Source organism: Nothobranchius furzeri, chromosome 15 (assembly GCF_043380555.1).
Source record: "Nothobranchius furzeri strain GRZ-AD chromosome 15, NfurGRZ-RIMD1, whole genome shotgun sequence".
Lineage (NCBI taxonomy): Eukaryota > Metazoa > Chordata > Actinopteri > Cyprinodontiformes > Nothobranchiidae > Nothobranchius > Nothobranchius furzeri.
This window is the reverse complement of record NC_091755.1, coordinates 25,851,104-25,871,458: the sequence shown is the minus strand read 5'-3', so window position 1 is coordinate 25,871,458 and position 20,355 is coordinate 25,851,104. Positions and strand designations below refer to the sequence as shown.

At 41.7% G+C, this 20,355-nt stretch overlaps 4 protein-coding genes across 5 annotated transcripts in view; all 4 read left to right on the top strand.

Annotated features, from left to right (window-relative positions):
- The window catches only part of hoxc10a (homeobox C10a), a 48,805-nt gene that overhangs the window by 12,711 nt on the left and 15,739 nt on the right, over window positions 1-20,355 (top strand). The window lies entirely within an intron of this gene.
- Window positions 56-6,176, top strand: hoxc8a (homeobox C8a). Its single transcript, XM_015967923.3, has 2 exons — window positions 56-3,499; window positions 4,633-6,176. Exons 1-2 carry the CDS (start codon window positions 3,064-3,066, stop codon window positions 4,947-4,949), a joined length of 753 nt encoding a protein of 250 aa, XP_015823409.1. The 5' UTR covers window positions 56-3,063; the 3' UTR covers window positions 4,950-6,176.
- hoxc6a (homeobox C6a) lies at window positions 9,484-16,124 on the top strand. 2 transcript variants are annotated; one of them, XM_015967925.3, is made up of 2 exons: window positions 9,484-14,560; window positions 14,955-16,124. In XM_015967925.3, the coding sequence occupies exons 1-2, from the start codon at window positions 14,164-14,166 to the stop codon at window positions 15,260-15,262; spliced, it is 705 nt and encodes a 234-aa protein (XP_015823411.1). In that variant the 5' UTR covers window positions 9,484-14,163; the 3' UTR covers window positions 15,263-16,124. The 2 variants fall into 2 exon arrangements, with proteins under 2 accessions (XP_015823411.1, XP_015823410.1); XM_015967924.3 differs by having other exon boundaries at window positions 14,952-16,124.
- hoxc5a (homeobox C5a) lies at window positions 16,351-19,334 on the top strand. Its single transcript, XM_015967917.3, has 2 exons — window positions 16,351-17,397; window positions 18,368-19,334. Exons 1-2 carry the CDS (start codon window positions 16,533-16,535, stop codon window positions 18,574-18,576), a joined length of 1,074 nt encoding a protein of 357 aa, XP_015823403.1. The 5' UTR covers window positions 16,351-16,532; the 3' UTR covers window positions 18,577-19,334.

The window sequence follows — 20,355 nt, the reverse complement described above, 5'->3', positions numbered from 1 at the left end:
ATATATATATATATATATATATATTAATAACAAAAAATAGACTTATGTTGCAAACAGCTGAGGCCTGAATGAAGCAGGCACAAATTCAGTCAGTTCCTCCAAAAATAAAATAAATAAAAACCCGAGTAGCAGCTCATAAACTCCTGTTAGTGACACATTATAATTATTTAGGAACCTTCACTTTAAAAAAACACCGAATTAAAGGCATGTTTAGTTTCTAAAATATATATTTGAAGTAACAAATGTGAGATTTAAATCTCGCTTAAAGTTTTCAGGAGCAGAATTATTACCAGCTGCGTGGATATTTATTTTATGGAGCCCCGCCCTTTAGTTTACACTCACCATTTATATTTTAAATGTAGTTTATCTGTTCGGAGTTTGCGAACTGTGTGGAGAATCTGCTGACTTCTACGTGAGAGACAGTTTCCCTGGCCTCACGTTTGTTTCCTGGGATAGGCCTAAATTGCCTTTTTGTGGCGAGTAACAATACGGACAGGATGCTGTAGTTTCAAAGCCCAATCCAGTGCATTTCCGCTCAGCTCGGACAAAAATGCCAGTTTTACAACCCCTGCTGGAGCTTGGCTGTTTGTCTCAAATACAGACGAACAAAGCAAACTCGACTAACTGGCTAGACGTCTGGGCTAAATGACTTTATGGTTTTAATGGACGCTGCTGCTGGACCCGTTCAAAGCAGAGCCGGGCACACAGTTCTGTAGGACTTTTTTTTTTTACTGATCGTCTGACTTCAACCGTCCTGCACTTCATCACAAGAGTGGTCGATTAGCTTACAATTAGATGGAGAGAAGTCAATAGTTGTGCGTAAATATGAGAGCTGTCTCTTATATAAAAGTACCACAACAGGAAACTGCAGCGCATCAGCTCTGTCAAATGTGCAGTAAACTACAGTGACTGGTACAAACATCAGCTTTATGTAGAAGGAAAAGGACTCAGTGTATAACAGAAAAGTCTCATGGTCTGGCTAAATGAAAGAGCCATTTGAGCGCAGATGTTTTTGATTGGTGGAATCATCAGGTCAAGGGACAGATACCAACACTAGATGACGCTGTTGGTCAACGTTTTGCAAGGTGCCTGCGTTTAATGGTGTTTTTTTTTTTTTTTTTTTTTTTTTAACATGTTTGTGGCTTGGCTGAAGAATGGAGTTACCCATTGATGACAAAGTGACAGATACGGTCACGCACCACATTTGGTGTAATAGGCCGCAGAGCAGTGCGCCGGAACGCAGCGGATTTGTTGTGTTTTTGAAAAAAAAAAGTCAAAACATTTTGTTTAGGATTTTCTATGATTTTATTACGGGAATATTTAGATTACGGGCGATTCTGCTGTTTTTCATGTTGAAAACAAATATGATGTTTATTTTTTGTACATGGGGATGCTTTTTAACCCCAGCCCTTTATTTTATTTAAAAAGACAAATTTTTTCTTTCATCAAATTGGTGCAAATTTAGCTTTTTCAATCATGTATCCCACACAGTGCATTACAAATGCAGCTGGAAGAGTCATATTTTTAATTTGTGAGTGAAAACGTAAAAAGGTAATTAAAATGTGTGAAATATATGTGTAAAAACAAACTAACAAAAAATATTAAGAGACAGTCATATTTATTTATAGACTCATTTTATTAGAAGTTTGTGCATGTGTACATCAACGGTGCATCATAAGTATCGTTGATTCTGCTAGAATTTAAAATATCAACAGCAATAATAGTAATAATAACAATATTAATAATAGGCTACCTAATTGTTGAATCCCACTCAAGTGGTAACTTGTGTATTTTTAAGAGCTGGTCAGTCTCTCAGTAAAATCTTGATATACTCAATCTACTTATTTATAGAGTGTTAAAAATCCATAAATTCGCTCACATCTCCTTTCAAATTTTACGATGATGTGTATAAAACCTCAGCAACCCCACAAAAATAACCCTAAATTGGTATCATTGGAGTGAGAGAGCGCAGAACAGGGCTGGGGATCGTGCGTAAACATCCAACATTGCATTTTATGAACTCCACGGTGAAGGAGATTTACTGCTTATCCTCGTCGGTTTTACGGGGTCAGTAAGTGGCACCTAGTATTCATAGGTTGTGTTTATATTTGCGTGTTTTACAGCGCCTGGCACAATCGACGTGGCCTTCGCTGCTTTAGGAGACGGATTTTGTCCTAAAGTGGAATTATTTCACTCGCAGGCTTGCCATATGTTCACCGTGTGTCGATTTTTGTGTTTTAATGTTGTTGCGCGACACTGTGATGCTCCCAATCCTTTTGCTGACCCTCTGAAGGCAGTTAAAGGTCAAATGTGCTCCAGAAAAAAAGTAAAACTGTTATAAGCTCGAGAGCCGACGGGAGAAAAGGCACAGCCGCTTTTATCTTTATTATTCAGAAGAAATCCTTGTTTTGAACGCCTCGCAGCCACGATGCAAACACAAAATAAACCCACAGAGAAAAAGCACCATGCTAGTTCTCATCTGAGCAGCTCCACCTCTGTTGGTTAAATCTTAAACAACATTTTATTTTTGTTGTACAAACTGCATGGATCATATTTACAGCCTATTAGATTGTTTGGTTATGATTAGTGAAGCTCCTCTCAAGGTGGATATACGTAGGGCCCACGTCTGACCGGTCACGGAAAGATGAAGGGGTGGGGGGGCAGGAGGGGGGTGGGAGCGCTCGTGGTGGGGGCGGTTGGGTGGGAAGCTGGAAAAAAAGGAAAAAGAAAGAAAAGAGCAGCGTCTGTGACTGAGCCGTTGGAGCGAGCCAGCTTTAACATTAGCCAACGCACATCCAAAGCACATGCCATGAGCCGGGCTTGAGACCGCGCAACCACCGGGGGGGACACGCACACTCACGACGGCGAGAGAAATCCGATGAGAGGCACGGCTCAGAGAGAGTGAGCTGCCGTAGATTGTCCAAAGGGGCAGCGTTTCTCCTAGTTCCGGTTTGTCTGTCTGTGCGCGCTCGTGCGAGTTGGGAACCCTAAACAAAAGGCTGCCATCCACCTAAAGGAGAGATTCAGCTGCGCGAGAGCCCGTCTGCTTGATGCTAACTCAACATGAGCTCCTATTTTGTTAACCCTCTTTTTTCTAAATACAAAGGCAGCGAGTCACTGGAGCCAACTTACTACGACTGCAGGTTTCCACAAAGCGTCGCCCGCAGTCACACGCTGGTTTACGGACCCGGAGCAGCCGCGCCGGGCTTCCAGCACCCGTCCCATCATGTGCAGGACTTTTTTCACCACGGGACCACGGGGATCTCCAACCCGGGCTACCAGCAGAACCCCTGCGCTTTGGCTTGCCACGGCGACGCAACGAAATTTTATGGATATGAAGCCCTTCCGAGGCAAACGCTTTATGGTACCCAGCAAGACGCAAGCCTAGCGCAATACCCAGACTGTAAATCGTCGAGCAGCTCTAACCCCGGAGAAGGACAAGGCCACTTAAATCAAAACTCCTCTCCCAGTCTAATGTTTCCTTGGATGAGACCCCACGGTCAGAATCAAACTATTATTATTTTTCCTTCTTTGTGTTTTGCTATGTGGCACGCGCATGTGTGGGTCATAGATGTGTGTTTATGTTTATGTTATGTGCATGAAATAATCCCGAGCAGCTTAAAAAAACTATTAAACAGAAAAAAGGTGAGAGGACATGATGGGGCACATACAGGCTGCTGCAGGCAGCTGTTCCTCTGCAGCACATGTCCATACAGGGCTGATTTCTAACCGCTGAATTACAGATCACAGCTCATAACACCGGATCTTTCAAGGCAATTATCGTTCGCTTTAGATATTTCACAAACTCTTAAAACACATTATAGCTATACGAGAGGAGGAGGAGGAAAAGAGAATGGTGATACACCACACACACACCATCATGCATGCAAGGTGACAGGAAGGGGGTTAAGCTGAAAGATACTTCGATTACCCAGAATCCGGGTTTTAGGGGTTAATCTGACCCACAGGCCCAGTGAGGCTCATACTCAAAGTGCCATAATCGTAAAAAGCTCTGAAGATGCTGTGATTCCCTCTCTGAATATCAGGCCACGTTAGCTTTACGCAGGTGTGAGTGAGCTCCATCTTTATCAGCTCACACAGACACACAACATTAGTCTGTCCCCATCTGTTTACTCGTCTCATTTTTTTTAAATATATGTTTTGTACGTTCTTTGTAAATGTGCATGAGTGTGTGAAGGGATTCAAATTCTAACTTTTGAGTATTTATGTTCTATTTGAGAGCAAAATGCGTTTTTCTTAAATGTGTTTCCAATTTCTAAACAGATTACTGCATCATTTTCCCTACATAGGATGACGTCAGCAACATAGATTTTTTTTGGACTTTTCAAATAAATAAATTTCTATTTTATATTATGTGAGGCACTTTCTAACACTTTAAATATTTAAAAGGTTCAAATTTGATCACATCTTCAGAAGACACAGACATGGATATCTGTTATTGCTAATTAGGAGACTTTGCTGCGTACGTGCGTAATGGCGACTTTATGGCTTTGTGGTGAGAATATGATTAGATCCACAAACTTTACTGCTAATGTGAAAGTATATGTTTAATGCTCCTTTAATTGATTCTGTGGTGGGTCCATGCTAACTTCTGGCTTTATTTCATTCAAGCCCCAGGCAGAAGGAACGGGAGGCAAACCTACAGTCGTTACCAGACTCTTGAACTGGAGAAGGAGTTTCTCTTCAATCCCTACCTGACACGCAAGAGAAGGATCGAGGTGTCCCACGCCCTGAGCCTCACCGAGCGGCAGGTGAAGATCTGGTTTCAGAACAGGAGGATGAAGTGGAAAAAGGAAAACAACAAAGACAAGTTTCCGGGTCAGAGAGGAGAGGCTGAAGCCGAAGCTGAGGAAGAGGGCAACGAGGACGGTGAAGGAGAAGAGGCAGAAGAGAAAGAAACGGAAGAGAAAGAAGAAAGCAAGGAGTGATTTTATGGTCCTTTTTATGGTTATATGGCTCAAAAAGGAGAGAGAGAAAAGAAAGAGGTCCCATAAACAGACGAAGAGTCTCAACGAGGCAGAGAGCGTCATTTTTATGACCACCCTTCCATTTTGTCAAGAGGGAGAAGGAATCCCACCAATATTGTTTTCATAAATAGACAAAATTATCCGTTTTCCTCAATTGTCCCGTCCTGATTGTCATTTGGAGAAGCTACACACACTTAGTTCAATTTCTTTAATAGACATCACCCCTAAACACACAAAAGGGGGGATTAAAATGCATGTTAGATTAAAATGGCGTAGCTATTTTATTTCCTCTTAATTAGACAATTCAAATAAAAACAAGTCCAACGCCGAACAGTGTTGTAAATAGATTCAAGCCTACATGTAGGGAAAATAAATATTTCAGATGATAGCTTCTCCAAGAACATCAACAACACCTAGGCCTGTAACTTAGTGAGTGTTCGGATGTCATCGCAGCAGTTACACTGGCTAACAGCCCATGTAGTAAACATATTTAATTTTTTCATTATTTCAGGATTTCCTGTTTTTATGTAAATGCCCTGAAAACAACAACCATTCGTTCTTCAGGCATCTTTTTGTCTTTTAGGATTACCAGGGAAGTGCAACTGTTTGAAATCCTTTCATGCTACCTAAACCTGGGAGAATTGCAATAGAGATTTCTTCAATCTTGTTTTTAAATTTTTTTAAAGAAAAAGTTCTCTATCAACCTGATACGATTAAGTTATGTGTAGCATTTACCCAGAAAACAATAAACACTTGTTGAAGACAATTTGTGAGTCTTGGGAAGACATTTAGCTGAAAGCCAATAGTAAGATTGTACCACAGCACTACCTAGAAGCTCAGAGCTTTGTCCCGCACCTCTTCCACACATGCGTGGCATCGCTCTGGTTTGATTGCAAGCTACTTCCCCAACAACTAAAAACTGCCTATGACGCACATTGACTGCGTAAAAATGATACCTGCAACAATTACAACGATTTTAAAAGTAAGGGAACTTTTATTTTGATGTGCTGGTGATATAGCGTAGTTGTTTTTTTGCACTGAATATAATCTTTATGTACGTCTTGTTATATAGTGATGTTAACAAATATGCTCGTTTCCTGTTGTTCCTCCTGTGAAAGACAGAGTTGTGTTTCCCCCACCCCTCACCATTGTTGATGTAAAAATCACAAATAAACAAGATGACTCACATTATGTTATAATTATTTTCAGGTTTTTTTATTGATTGAAAAAGCACATTTATTTCCAGCCAGCCATTACGCACACAAAACATTGTTTTCACCTAAATAAAATAAAAAATACGGTTTGTTATCGTTTAAAAATAGATTGTTTTAGATGATAAAATACATTTTCCGTGCAAAATTGTTAAATATGTCAGATACCGTCACACTTCCAGGCATGCCTTACCATAAATAATTAAAAACAATTCGTTTAGGAAGCGACCAAACTTGTTGACGGGGGTTATCATCGTCATTTTGAACGCAGACGCCCCTAACATTTGCTGTCAGCTGCAAAAGTGCAGATAAAGCGCACGCATCCTAATTAAACCTTCTAACCTAAAACATTAAAAGGAGGAAGACAGAAAACCGCCAGATGTGCGTTTGCAGATGTCTCTGTGTACCTTTTAAAGAAACTCTGGGAGTCGCCTCACAGCACGCATTCTCTCCACAGCCGGAGTTGTTTTTGATTCATCATCTTAATAAATAAAAACTTCCTCTCATCAGGGAGGACTCCAGACTTTTCTTAATGAGTCTCTTGAAGAATAATGGCTGTTTGAGATGATATGAATAAACATCTGACCCGCGGTGTTCATTATCAGACTAAGTAATGGCGGAGCATGAGGGAGGACTCGTCTGTCTGCACTGCAAGGTGTTGTAGAGCTGTAGGTGCGCAGGCGAAGCTCCTGAGAGCATCAGCGCCGTGGAATCAGGAAAAGGCCTAGAGCAGGTGACGGGACGTCTCCCCTCATCTGCTGCTGCTTCGGAGACAATAGGAGCTGAAATAAACCATAAAATGATATAAATTTAAAACAATTATTTTATAAAGTATGAAGTTTTGCTTTTAGACACAAATCAGCAGATTAATCTGCTGTTTTGTGACGTTTTAATAAACCAAGCTGATCCCTATTTTATTCTCCTTTCTTACAATTAAAATCCCAGATTATCTTTATTTGTATTTTCCAAATGCTTTTAGCCATGTTTACATAAAAAAATTGAGCGAAACAGTAGCTGCAACTTCATTTCCACGCATGAATATTCCTGAATCCCAGCTGATTTGTATCTAGTCTTTCTTTTTTATATCCATGCAGTTAGAACGTATTTGAATAAACGAAAGTCATTTCCTCAATGCTGAAACGAAACAGAGGATGCAAATGCAGGAAACTGAAACCAGAATCCCTCAGTAAACCATAAAATAACGGGATTCATTTCCTCACAATCAGAATCCATGGCGTTAATTTTAAACTTCATATCAACTTTTTGTCTGATTGATTTTCTTGGAATAATTTGGATCCCAGTTAAATAAATGAAAGAATACAGATAAATAAAGCAAGGCTCGTGTTATTTAGATTTAAAATAACATTTTGTCAGTATACACACATCGAAGGGGCCTTTTGGGGATTTTTTTTCTGCCTCTTGGACTAAAATGTCCTCCTGAATTTTCTGGCATTTTTGAATCACAATACAGCCTGAAGCATAAAAAGCAAACATGTTTATTTCTTTCGTATCCAAGGGTTTTACGCTCGCTGCGTTCCGGTTTTTTGCTTTTGCGCCTCGAGTGTTCTATTCTCACTTTGCAGACTTGAGAAAATCTGGGCTGTGTCCTTAAATCTTAGTAATCTCGTGCCCAGTTCCTCACTTTCTGTGTGAGTGTGTGTGCACTTTTACCAGAAGGTTATATTACCAATAAAGTTTAAAGTACATGCAGTAAACTTTATTGGGGTGTAAAGGCAGTTTCACATTGGCCTGCGTCTGTAGTGTCCGTGCGCCGCAGCTCAGTGTGGGGATCACGGCCTGCGATAATCCGCTTTCCATTAAATAAAATCCAATCCAATTTCATTTGACTGTCAGTATGAGTATGTTACCTTTAATCTGTGCCACTCAGTTCTAAATGTCTATATAAAATAAAGAATAAAGAAATGGTTTAGTTCCATAAATGCGTGCGTAAAAGCGCTAGAATGGCTAAAAATAACGCATCAACGTGACATTTTGTATGAGTGGGCTTATATTTTTCCATCCATCCATCCATTGTCTGAACCCGCTTTGTGCACGTAGGGTCGCGGGGGTGGGGGGGGTGGGGGGGTGGGGGGGGGGGGGTAGCTGGTGCCTATCTCCAGCGCTCAATGGGCAATCAGGCGGGGCACACCCTGGACAGAGAGCCAGTCCATCGCAGGTGCTTATCTTTTTATAAAATGTAATTACAGAATGCTTATGTGGAACATAACACCACACTGATGGTCTTGAATGAAAAATAATTAGCATACAGATGCGTTTTGTGTCTTTGTGACTAAATCTTCAGTCATCTTGGATTTCAATCGTTTACATATTTTCATCAGAATGGCCGCTAATTTCAAAATATAAATGAGAAACTGAGTCATCCCTGGCCTGAATCCTTTTGTGCACGCTGGATACTGTGGAGCGGATGAACTTGACGTTAGACAGGTGATGCACAATCCCTAAGTTTAAGATAACTTTTTTATAATTTTCTTTTGCTTCCTAAACAGTCTCATCATTCCCTTTTTCATGTTTTATTTTTCATTCTCCCCGCTGCTATGAGCACGCCCTGGCACCCAAGGATGTGTCATATTTTTTGATTTGTGACTTTTTTGCATCATCAGCAGCAGGAGCATCGCGGCTCATGTTGTCTGTAGCCGTTTTTAGTTGTGTTCTATCGTAAAAAGGGAACTAAAAGATGGGTGCAAACATTCCTGGTTGTTAAAGGGAGAAATTTACAGCTGAGTAATAAAAGTTTACGACTGAATCCTTTCTGCGATTGGCTGCAGCGAGCCACGTGGCACACGCTCTATGAACATGAACTTTATGCTGTTGTCTATTCTCTGGTCCTTCCCTTCTATCAGCAGCAGACTAAAAGCAAGAGCATAGATCCCTGTTTCTCTTCCTCGCTTATGTAAAATAAAAAAAAAATTGCGCAGTCATTTTGGGTCACAGCTGCATGTGATGTTCACCCGATCTCCGACTTCCTGGCTGTAGGATCTTCGGGACAGTCGCCGCCTCTACCAGCCTCTGCCTGCGCTTATCCCCCCTCACCACCCCTCCTCCGGAGGCAATAAAACCGCGACTGGGAAAGAAAAAGAGCAAGCAAGCCTGCAAGAAAAGACTTTTCCCGGCAGACAGACACCCTGGCCCTTATAGAGCTCCTTATCGACAGCCAGCTGTGCGCGGCAGATGCGCGTCTTGTTGATATTGCGCGTCTCGCCATCGTGACCCCTTCAGCTGTTTGTGACGCCTACAGCGCCTACAGGCAGCCAGCTCAGGTAAGATCACACACTTCTGCTACCTTTTATGTCCCCTTTTTCTGGCTGCTGAGCTGAAACGATGTGAGCATGTAGGATCACAGGAGTTGAAAGTGTCCATTCTGTGTTGTTGACCTGACCTGGAGATGCCCGGAGCGCTTGTCATTAGTCGTCTGTGGCCGGTGCACCTGCGCGTACTAATACCGGCCTGTTTTGGTGTGTGCGTATTGATGCCAGTCTGTTGTGACAGATCGCTCTCTGATGGGTAACTTTCTCATCACTCATAGGCCCATCTGACCAGGCGTTGAGGATTACATCAAGAGATGGCTGATGTGCTTTAATTAGCTTGTATTCTTCTCATTGTCACGTGCTAGATGCGGGTTCTGCCAGTAAATTAAATGGCATCCATGACGCATGTGTTTCACAGACGCACACGCGTGTATAAATATATGTAAAGGTGTAGGCTGGAGATTGAGAAACATGGTAAACAGTAGAGGCTCCCGGCAGTGCCCCCTAGCGACAAGAGGCGCTGAGAATTGCTGTGGGCGGGTGTTGAGGTTTGTTGTTTATGGCTCCTGGTTTTCGGCGACTGTTCACTGCGGATGTCAGCTGATTCAGCTGATAGGCTGCTGCCAAAGCTGTAAATGCTCGGGCTGACACCAAGGAGTGTTTCCCGTTGTCTGATTTGTTGTTCTTTCCTTTCCAAGAGGGGAATTTTTGCTCCAATTTCTTTGTTTTATGTTTTATTTTGAGGCAGCGAAATAAAATGCACCGCTCCGTGTGACGTATTGCTGTGTGACATAATCACTGACGACATGATGAAAAGGAAAGAGGTGTTTTTATTCTTCTTTATGCGGAAAAATTATATTTTACGGCATCTCAGTGCCTGCAGGACAAAAGTGAGTCAGAAACATGAGGCAAAAAATGAAATAAAGTAAAATAAATCATCTGATATTTTTCTCAATATTCGACTAAACAATAATAATAAATACAAGTTAATAAGAAAATCACCTTATGATTAGTAAGAAAAAGTGTGTGTGTGTGTGTGTGTGTGTGTGTGTGTGTGTGTGTGTGTGTGTGTGTGTGTGTGTGTGTGTGTGTGTGTGCGCGCGCGCGCGTCCATTTAAAGCAGAAATGTCCCCTTTGAGTTTTCTCTGCGACGACACAAAATATGGCGCAATAAAGGGACTTCTCGTTCTTGTGTCTGCTGCTGCAGCTCAGCAGCACCACGTTTCAATCTTGTAAAATTTGATTATTGGACAAAGCCTTTGTGTAGACGCCTTTAAAGTCTCATAACCTACTGTTACTCTCGTTTTTCTCTCCCCTCATGAAGCTTCTGCAATGGCTGCGTCCGCAGCTGACCAAGTCTGCCTGCAGAGAGAGCGAGAGAGAGCGAGAGATGAGATGGAGATACGTAATAGATGCCATTTATGCTGTTAGGTAAATCTTAGTTTAAAATAAAAAGAGGAAACCACAGTCTATTGTTTAGCCCCGTGGTGTCTTTAAAAGCAGGGATGGCTTCCATAAAACTTCATGGAGTCGTGAATCTGTCCGCATCACCACATTTAAAACCTCACTTACAAATCCCGACAGGGCAAAATTTTTTTGCCTACTAATGGTCATAATTTATGATGTGTGGATCAACAAGTGCTCATTGGGCAACAGCTTCCTGAGTGCTTAACGAGCATAAAGTCGAACACTTCCGGGCATTAATTGGGCCGGCCAGCCATGCTAAAGCGCGCATAGAGGGGCTTTACGTTGTTAGGACGCAAATAACTCCTTATTAGAAGAGAAGAAACACCAGAGTTTGCTTCCCTAGTTGTGTTTTTAATCATGGCTGATAATGTAGAAATTTTAAAGGTCCAGTATAACTAATACTGAGTTGTGTTGTGACGTAAGATGATAACTTATCTTTCCAGGATAATAAAAGACAAGCTTTAGGTTCACAGATGTGGACGGGCGCAATTAAGCTGCTGTTCCATTTAGGCCTGAAAACCACATGAGCTAATTATGGTGTTGTAATAATAATAATAATAATAATAATAATAATAATAATAATAATAATAATAATAATAATAATAATAATAATAATAATAATACAGCTTTGTCGTTTAGTTAAAACGTATTATAAATAATACGTTTATTTTAGATTAAAATCATTTGCAACGAATCTTTTTTTCAAGCTTTCCTTTTCCAGTTTTTAATCTTTAGTCCAAACGCCCTTTTGGATACCGTGGAGCCAAACGGCTTCCTCCCATCGTGCATGAAAAGCCGTGCATGTGATTTGCCTCACGGGCCGCAATAAAACACTAAAACTCTGGGGATAGAATGACCTTTCTGATTCTGCACACTGACACAACCTCTGCTGCATTCCAGTCCACACATTGGCTTCTCTGTTTAGCCTTTACAGCCCCAGCAGTGCCTCCGTCCAGCGTGTTTTTCCTGTTGGTGTTTGTGAGCAACAATTAGATTTTGAAAATAGAAACCCAGTTTAGAAAACTCATTTAACAGAAATCTGTTGTAAAAGAAAACTAATTCTTAAATGCCGATATTTGACACTTTTGAAAGCGCTTTTCCAAATGCGTAGACAAAATTGTTTGTTAAAAAGAATGAGGCGAGCCTCAAATTCAATACAAATCCTGTTTGGCAGCAATGACAAATTAGGACAATTTGCACAGCTAAGCTCGTTAATTAATGAAATTATTTATTCTTTGTGTTTTACCTCTAACGATGTTGTTGGAATTCCGCTTTGAAGTTTTAATTAGGGCGAATTTTCAAATTATGTGCGTAAAACTCGCCAAACTTTAATTTCCAAATAAATTAGAGAGAAATAAAGAACCCATAACAATTTACTTTGTGAGTTTTTTTTACCCTGGAATAAAATATTTAATATATCGTGCTAAAGTAAGCAGAGTAACGCACATTATTGCTGCAGTGCAGACTCCAACTTTTGAGGGTCTCTGTCTAAATTCTGTGCGTTTCGGATGTCACAAATGGGCACGAAAAGGTGACGGGAAACTTTTATTGCACCAGCCACTTCCTCCTCTTTGTTCTCGTCTTTTTTATGGGCTTTTTCAGGATCCCAAACAACAGACCAAACGCTGTTGCGCGTCCAGGCTCCGCGGATTCTTCCTATTGAAGAAATCAATGCGCTGAGCCAATGAGCTGCTGCAGCGAGAGCGGCTGCGACTCTGGGCAGACATTTTCAGTAGCGTCATTGATTATTTTATTGGTACCTCTTATGGCTTGTTGCATAACGGGAATGTAATGTGACTTGTCGTTTCAAGTGCACGCATGAAGTTTTATTCTTTTTTCCCATTCGGGTTAAAAGCATTTAAATTGGAATGGAAGAGGGAACGCGCTCCATTTGACCTTAAAACAATAAAATAAAATGAGAGGAAGAAAAAAAGCTCTGGATGGTTTTGAATTTCGTATTTTTCAGGAATTTAAATGTAGTCGGTGTTGTCTCGAAAGTAGTTTTGTCAGTTTGGTGCAAAGCAACTCTGAAGTAATTTCCAAAAGCCATAATTTGCTGCAGAGATAATTATCGGTTCCTGTTTCCTCTGTGTGTGTCAGAGGAATGTCGAGGTGAGATTAGAACAATACAAAGAGACAGGAACACGCGCGTGGAGATTATAAAACCTTATGTTTTACTTTATGTGGTTTAAAATGTTTTGTGAGTTTAGAAGGCGCTCTTTGTGCGCACTGACACATTTGCTGCAAGAATCTATGCTGAACTTTTTAATGTGGTGAACTAAAAAATTCTCTGATGCAATTTATAAACATAGACGTGCTTTGCACGAGACTTAGCTGAGCTGTGCATTCATTTGTGAAGCTGGGTTGCAGAGCTTTGCTGCAGAGACAGTTGTTGGTGTGCTGGGGAACGTCACTTGTTTTATTGCCCTCACAGAAGAAAGACCATAAACGCATTCTTACCACCTCCAACCTCCACCACCCCCATCAGCTCGCTGAAAAAGCATGGGCACTGCTCACATGGCAGATAACTTAAAGAAATATTAACGGTTTGTTGGGAAATCATTGATCTGTCTGTTATTAATGCGCAATATTTGTTTTAACCCTCGCAGAAAAGGTGACAAATGATAGCAGGGAAGAAATAAAAGACACAATAACCTCACATTTAAGGGCATTTAGCTGCACGTGAGACTGTGTGTGTCAGTGTGATTTTATTTAACAGCACCTTCATGATTCTGTGTCTCTATTCGCATTTCCTGTTTCCTTTCACTTCTTTCTGCGCTCTGCTTTTCTCCAAAACGAGACGCGTAAACTTCAAGTCAAAAAACTTCCCATCCAGTCGAGCTGGATAGTGTGCAACTCCACGTCTGCGTTGTGTTTATCGGCATTTAGCACTAATGTTCAAGCGCTGAGCTAAAAGCTACAGTTTCGCCTGACATCCTGCGTCTCAATTGGTCGAGAGTGGTCAGCTGACGTTGTCATATTGTCTCTCGCCGAGCCAAGCCTCGGCTATAACACTCGCGTTTTTGCGTCTTAACCGGAGATTGGAAATTAATAATATTCAATCCTCAAAGTGGTCCCACGTCCAGCTGGAGAGGCAGGAAAAAAGTCAAGGAAAGAAGTGAAGATCCAGGAGAAAGGTGTGGTTGGTTGACACAGGCGGGAGGGAGATTTACTGAGAAAGAGACCGATAAAGAAGTGGGGAGAGTTGGAGAGAGGGTTCCAAAGCAAGGTATGAATTCTTACTTCGCAAACCCGTCGCTCTCCTGCCATTTATCCGGTGGTCAAGAGGTTTTGCCAAACGTCCCCCTGAACTCCACCACCTATGACACAGTCAGACATTTTTCGTCGTACGGCGCTGCTGTGACCCAGAATCGGATATACGCACCTTTCTACTCCCCTCAAGAAAACGTCGTGTTCGGCTCTGGCCGGGCTCAGTACGACTATGGATCAAACGTGTTCCTTCAGGACAAGGACGTGCTGCCCAGCTGCAGGCAAACAAACATGGGACTCAACTCACAGAGCCACATTGCTCAAGAGTACAGTCTGGATCAAGGAAGAGCAGGAGCTCAGGAGCAGAAAAGTAACATCCCGATCTACCCGTGGATGCAGCGCATGAACTCACACAGCGGTGAGTTTTACTACGACAAATAAATTAGGGAAATGGGCCAGTTTTACGATATGTCTTACCAAGAGAGTAAGTTACTTTTTATGGCCCCATAAAACATTACTGTATCTGCTCGACTCGTAGATGGGCCTTAACATGTGCAAACAAACAGCTTTCATTTAAACAGTGATGTAGTGGCCATAATCGGTAACACGAGACGGAGCCAATGGATTAAGGATGCTTTCATAATTTTGCATAATAGAGTAAATGTTCCTTGGAGATAAGTTTCACTGTAGCAGCTAAAAATTGACTCAGATTAAAGTTTGAACAACGTGTTATTATTATTTCCAGAGATTAAAGGTGATTTTCTTTTGCGTGCAGGCGATTAAATGAGTGTTTTTACTCGGTATTCCAGCAGGAGTGGGCTACGGGACGGACAGACGCAGAGGACGTCAAATCTACTCTCGTTACCAAACACTTGAGCTGGAGAAGGAATTCCACTTCAACCGCTACCTGACCAGGCGCAGACGCATCGAAATCGCCAACGCGCTGTGCCTAACGGAGCGCCAGATCAAAATCTGGTTCCAGAACCGACGCATGAAGTGGAAGAAAGAGAGCAACCTGACCTCGACGGTGACTGGAAGTGAACAGACAGGATCCTCTCAGGAGGAGGAACGCAGTGGCGCAGCAGAAGAAGGGAAGGATGAACACAAGAAGAAGGAATAGTTGGAATAAAAAAGAACTGAGAGGGGATAAGTCTTCACCTCATGACCATGAAAGCCCAACATAACTACCTAATAGATATGGACTTGAGAGCAACATCTCTGCATGATGGTCATCCCGCTGCTCTTTATCTCATGTTTGACCCTAAAGGAGGTGTGGAGCCCTGAATACTCAAACGAATTCAGCCACAGTTTGGTCCTTGTGACATTTGCAGCATTAAGATTGTTTTTTTTATATATATTATCATCATTAATATCATTGCTATGTCTCACATGTATTGTGAAAATAATATTAATAATAATAAAATAAGAAGTATTGTTTTCTTGGTTACTTCACACACCAAGAAACGTGTGTATTCACCCAAAAATTCGTCACTGTGAACTCTTTGATCACCTCACCAAAAACAGTGTTGCTTTGACTTGTTGTAAACGCGCACATTCCACGATTCCACAGCACTAAAAGGGAAAAGGATCGTGCGGACACTTGATCACAGTGCAAATTGTTGTAGTACTTGAATTGTCCGCAAAAGAGTGGCCTGCATTAACGTGAGAGTTGCACGGTCAGTGTCCAGTACACACACACACACACACACACACACACACACACACACACACACACACACACGCACAGTCTGTATATATAACAAAAGCTATCATGCAAATTCTGTCAAAGCTTGTGCATTTAGCCGCTTGAGTTTGGCGCTGCGTAAAAGGGAAATGCGCCAGATCTTCCTCTCCTTGGTCATTTGACACAATATGTATTTTTTTTATTGTGAGATAGATTTGTACACTCTTCACTTTCATTTGAGATTTATGATTTTGTGTTTTGTCATAGTTGTGTATCATGAAATAAAATCTTTATAAAACACTCTTCTGGTTTCTTGTAATGAAGATTTTTCTTTGAAACATTTCAGTTACGCACCAACATGAGCCACAGTTTTAGTCGTTGCTAGTTTAAATATAAGCTTCAAGTGCAAAAAAAAGTTGGAATGTAATATTTTATACCACACTGGGGCTTCTGGTTGATATTGGTAACAAGAGAATGAGCTTTTGTTGAATTCCAACAGCATAAAATCCCCGTACCTCTTTTTGATTTGGTTCCATATATTTAAACATTATTATTATTATTATTATTATTATTATTATTATTATTATTATTATTATTATTATTATTATTATTAGTCTTTGTTGTGCGTTTAAATTTGGAGCCGAGGCGCGTCACTGGCACAAGGTTCTGCCCGGTTCTGACCGACCTGCTCCATTCCAGACACCAGATGACGCTCTTGTCTCACTGTCCTGCCCTTTTTGCGTTAAAGACGCCTGGCTGGTCCCCCAACAACCAACAGCTCAAAGTTTACCGGACACGTTTCTCCTATTCATCAATATCCCCATTGAGTATCAAGCCAATTTATGACTGGCCAACATGCGCACGTGATCTCAAACAAATACCCCATATTTGGGCAGCGCGCGCCGGATCAAGAATTAAAGAAAGAAAGGGGAAAAAAGAAAAGATAGCAAAACCTTCTCCACCTATAAATCCTGGATTATTTTTAAGGCAGACAGCTGTGAATTTTCTAATAGCAGCTACAAAGAAAAGCAATGATCAACTAAAACAAGGCGACGTGCAGCAGCTCGTTGTAGTTTTGGAAGAAAGTGTCGCTAAAAAGAGCTCTTATGTTGAAAGCTCCGCTCTCAGGCAAACAAACGAGACAACTTCTCCTAACAGCATGTTTACTTTCGATTTATCTGGGCGCAAGTCCAGCCGTTATGAGGGTGTTAATGTGAACGGGATTTACTCCTGCCCCGTCCCCTCGACCTCTGTGGAACGGGAGGAGATGAAAACTAGCCTGCGTGGCAACACGGATACTCCTCTCCCTCCAGGACCACAGATAAGCAGCATGGTCTCCAGCAGCTCGTCCGTGGACGCAGGGGGACTCAACTACTGCGGCAGCGCGCTGCTGGGACGAGGAGCGGACAGGGAGCCGGAGAGGAGCGCAAAATGCGGAGGCAACATGAGCCAGGAGAGCGACAAAAACGCGGAAAAGACGCAAACTGTGAAAAGAAACGCGAGCCATCACCAGGACAGTGAACAGCGGCCGCAGATTTATCCGTGGATGACAAAACTGCACATGAGCCACGGTAAAGTTAGCCTGTTTTCTCACTCTGAACGCAGCTACACTTCTTTTCGCTCGTTCCTGTGTCCCTCTTCAGTTTTATAGGCCAAAAGCAGGAAATAATAAAAACTCGCGGTCATAAATTTTATGACAAAGGCATCTATTGCTCGTAAACCTGCTCTGTTACGGTGAAGAGGTGATCTGTGCTGTGATTTATGGTGGCATAATTGGATAAGAGAGGAAAACTCTAACAAAACTATGAAATAATATTAGAATCCAGCTCATCTATTTGTTGTTTTCCTGCTGCATTTATAAACTGCAAGTTTTACACGAGCAGAGTGTGTGTGGGAGAAAATCTTTTAGCCTTAGTTTGAACTCTGGAACACACCAATGCCCTGACCTAATCCTGAACTTTTCACCTCTAAAAGATTTGAATAGGCATGCTCCCTCTTCATGCCTCCAAACCATTCTCCAAACCAGGCTATCCTGACACATGGAAGTGCATTTTCTGGGGAAAAAAAGAAAAAAACGCGCAACAAGACTTGATTTGTGTTCTTGCATTTTGCAAATATGCAGAAGCACGCAGCAGGAAATACAGGCCTGCAGTTTGACCTAACAGGTTTCTGCAAGGCTGGAAAATAACAAGAAAACACAAATTATACACTTTGCTTGACAGCATTAATTTATTTTAATCTTCCACCATGTCAAACTATACTGTATTGCGTTAAAATAGTCATTCTTTAAAATTAAAACTTAGAAATTGCATATAATCTTGTCATCTTTTATATATATTTTTTCTTTTTATGTTTACTTGCTCATTTAATTAAACACCTAATGAGGATCACGTAAATATTCATTCTGCACATATATGAAGTTATTTTAAATGTGGGTGAAATGGACCTCGGTGAGTGGATCCTTTCTTCTTTATCTTTATTTAAAACAAATTTATTTATTGTAATGTTGCTGAAAGCTGACTTATTTTAATACCACTTCAGAATCGGAGGGTAAGCGCTCCAGGACCAGTTACACACGCTACCAGACTCTGGAGCTGGAGAAAGAGTTTCACTTCAACCGCTACCTGAGCCGCCGCAGGCGCATTGAGATCGCCAACAACCTGTGTCTGAACGAGAGGCAGATCAAAATCTGGTTCCAGAATAGACGAATGAAGTGGAAGAAGGACTCGAAGATCAAAGTGAAGGAGTAAAAGGAAAACGTGCATCCATGTGAGCCAGTTTCCAGCCCCCAGCATGCATTGTACACACACACAAAGACACACACACACACACACACACACACACACACACACACACACACACACACACACACACACACACACACACACACACACACACACACACACACACACACACACACACACACACACACACACACACACACACACACAGAAAGAGAAAGAGAGGGAGCCACGCAGTGCCGCCTGACCTTCGGATGAACCGCAGTGAGATCATGACACCGCTCTGTGTGCTTCATCACCAATTATGTGTCACTTGCTGCAGTTTGGGACCTAATGTATTGAATATCACTCACTTTGATCAATCGGTTTACATTTCTAAATTAACTTTCTGCCTATGCGATGATAACCCCACTTAAGTGCAAAGGGGAACCGCCAGGCTGAGGGGAGCAGGCTGGACGGAATTATTAATATTCACTCTCAGTGATGTTTTTAACATTATTAATAAGAAATCCTAAATTAACCAATAGGAAAGCTGCGTTTTTTATTTTAAAGCTGATGGACGTGTGAGTGTTTCATGTGAAAGCATCATGTTTGTCTGTCCTGTGAATCTGGATCGCCATGTTGAATTCAGTGACTGTATGTGATCATGTTGTAATGTGCAATGGAGCTATTTCTCTTCAAGGTGCCTGTTGAACGCAAGGCCTTGGAATAATTGGTATTTGGCCTGTTTGTTGATTGTAACCAATAAAGTAAAACAAAAACCGTTATACTTGTGCACTAATTGATTTACATGAAGCTGAATATTACATTCATGTTCCACGAAGTCTAAATCTATTTGTTTACCATATTTAGTTTTAGTTTGACCGACTTTCCAGAAGTTCCCAGGCTGACAAACGCGCTCCAAGGTGAAGAGTCTCCCCCCATAAAACTTTATTGGCCCTTTTCCACCTCTCCACAGGCGCACCCTGCTTCCTGTTTTGTCAGGGAAGGAAGCTATGGCCACACCGGCCTGTTACAGAACAACAAAACATGGACGCAAAACTTTGGCTTCCTGGCCGCAGCGTCAGCGCCTCTGCACGTGCGTTATAGCGAGGCTCGTTAATTACCATTAAATTGCAGTTAGCAGAACACTGAAATTATTACTGTTCTTCTTATTATTCCTTTATTAATATAAAAGAGGAAATAATGCCGAAACGCTTGCAGTATGTCAGTGGAAGGGGTTGTGACGCAGAATAGCCCAAGGTTAGGAGGTAATTCCTCTAATGCTACTTAAATAAAAAAAATAATTGACTCACCTCTTAAACTAACAGCTTGAGCATCCATGACGGTTATTAGAACCGGTAAGCAGCGTCCACTTTCCCTGCTCTCTGTTGGGCCTAACCTATACGTGGACGGATGCATTGAATCCCTTTTCTATGTCTTTTCTTTTCGGGTATTTTAAAGTTTACAAGGTTACATATGCCAATTGCCCCGAGCAGGGCCTGTGAATGGTGCATAGGAAGCACGTGGTGTCATTTAAGTGGGTTTTATGGCCTGGAAGAGCTGACAAACCTTCGATATATACACATCATATATAATCTTAACTGTCCGGAATCGCAGCTGCTGGCTTCCCCTTATCGGAGGAAGAAAGGGCTTTGTGGCAGTGAGGAGGCATTACCTCTCTCCGGACTGTGGAGCGGAGCGTTTCGGAGGTCTGAGAGCTGCTGCAGTAAGTGGATTTTAACTTTGACTTACAGGCCGCGTCTGTACCGTTTTTAGCCATGAAAAATAATTTTAATTTCAGACATT

Bases quoted from the DNA above. Each gene is read 5' to 3' on its own strand.
- hoxc8a (XM_015967923.3), top strand. From the start codon at position 3,064: ATGAGCTCCTATTTTGTTAACCCTCTTTTTTCTAAATACAAAGGCAGC. The intron at 3,500-4,632 runs GTCAGAATCAAA...ATTTCATTCAAG, and splicing joins TCCTTGGATGAGACCCCACG to CCCCAGGCAGAAGGAACGGG.
- hoxc5a (XM_015967917.3), top strand. From the start codon at position 16,533: ATGACGCTCTTGTCTCACTGTCCTGCCCTTTTTGCGTTAAAGACGCCT. The intron at 17,398-18,367 runs GTAAAGTTAGCC...ATACCACTTCAG, and splicing joins AAAACTGCACATGAGCCACG to AATCGGAGGGTAAGCGCTCC.
- hoxc6a (XM_015967924.3), top strand. From the start codon at position 14,164: ATGAATTCTTACTTCGCAAACCCGTCGCTCTCCTGCCATTTATCCGGT. The intron at 14,561-14,951 runs GTGAGTTTTACT...TCGGTATTCCAG, and splicing joins GCGCATGAACTCACACAGCG to CAGGAGTGGGCTACGGGACG.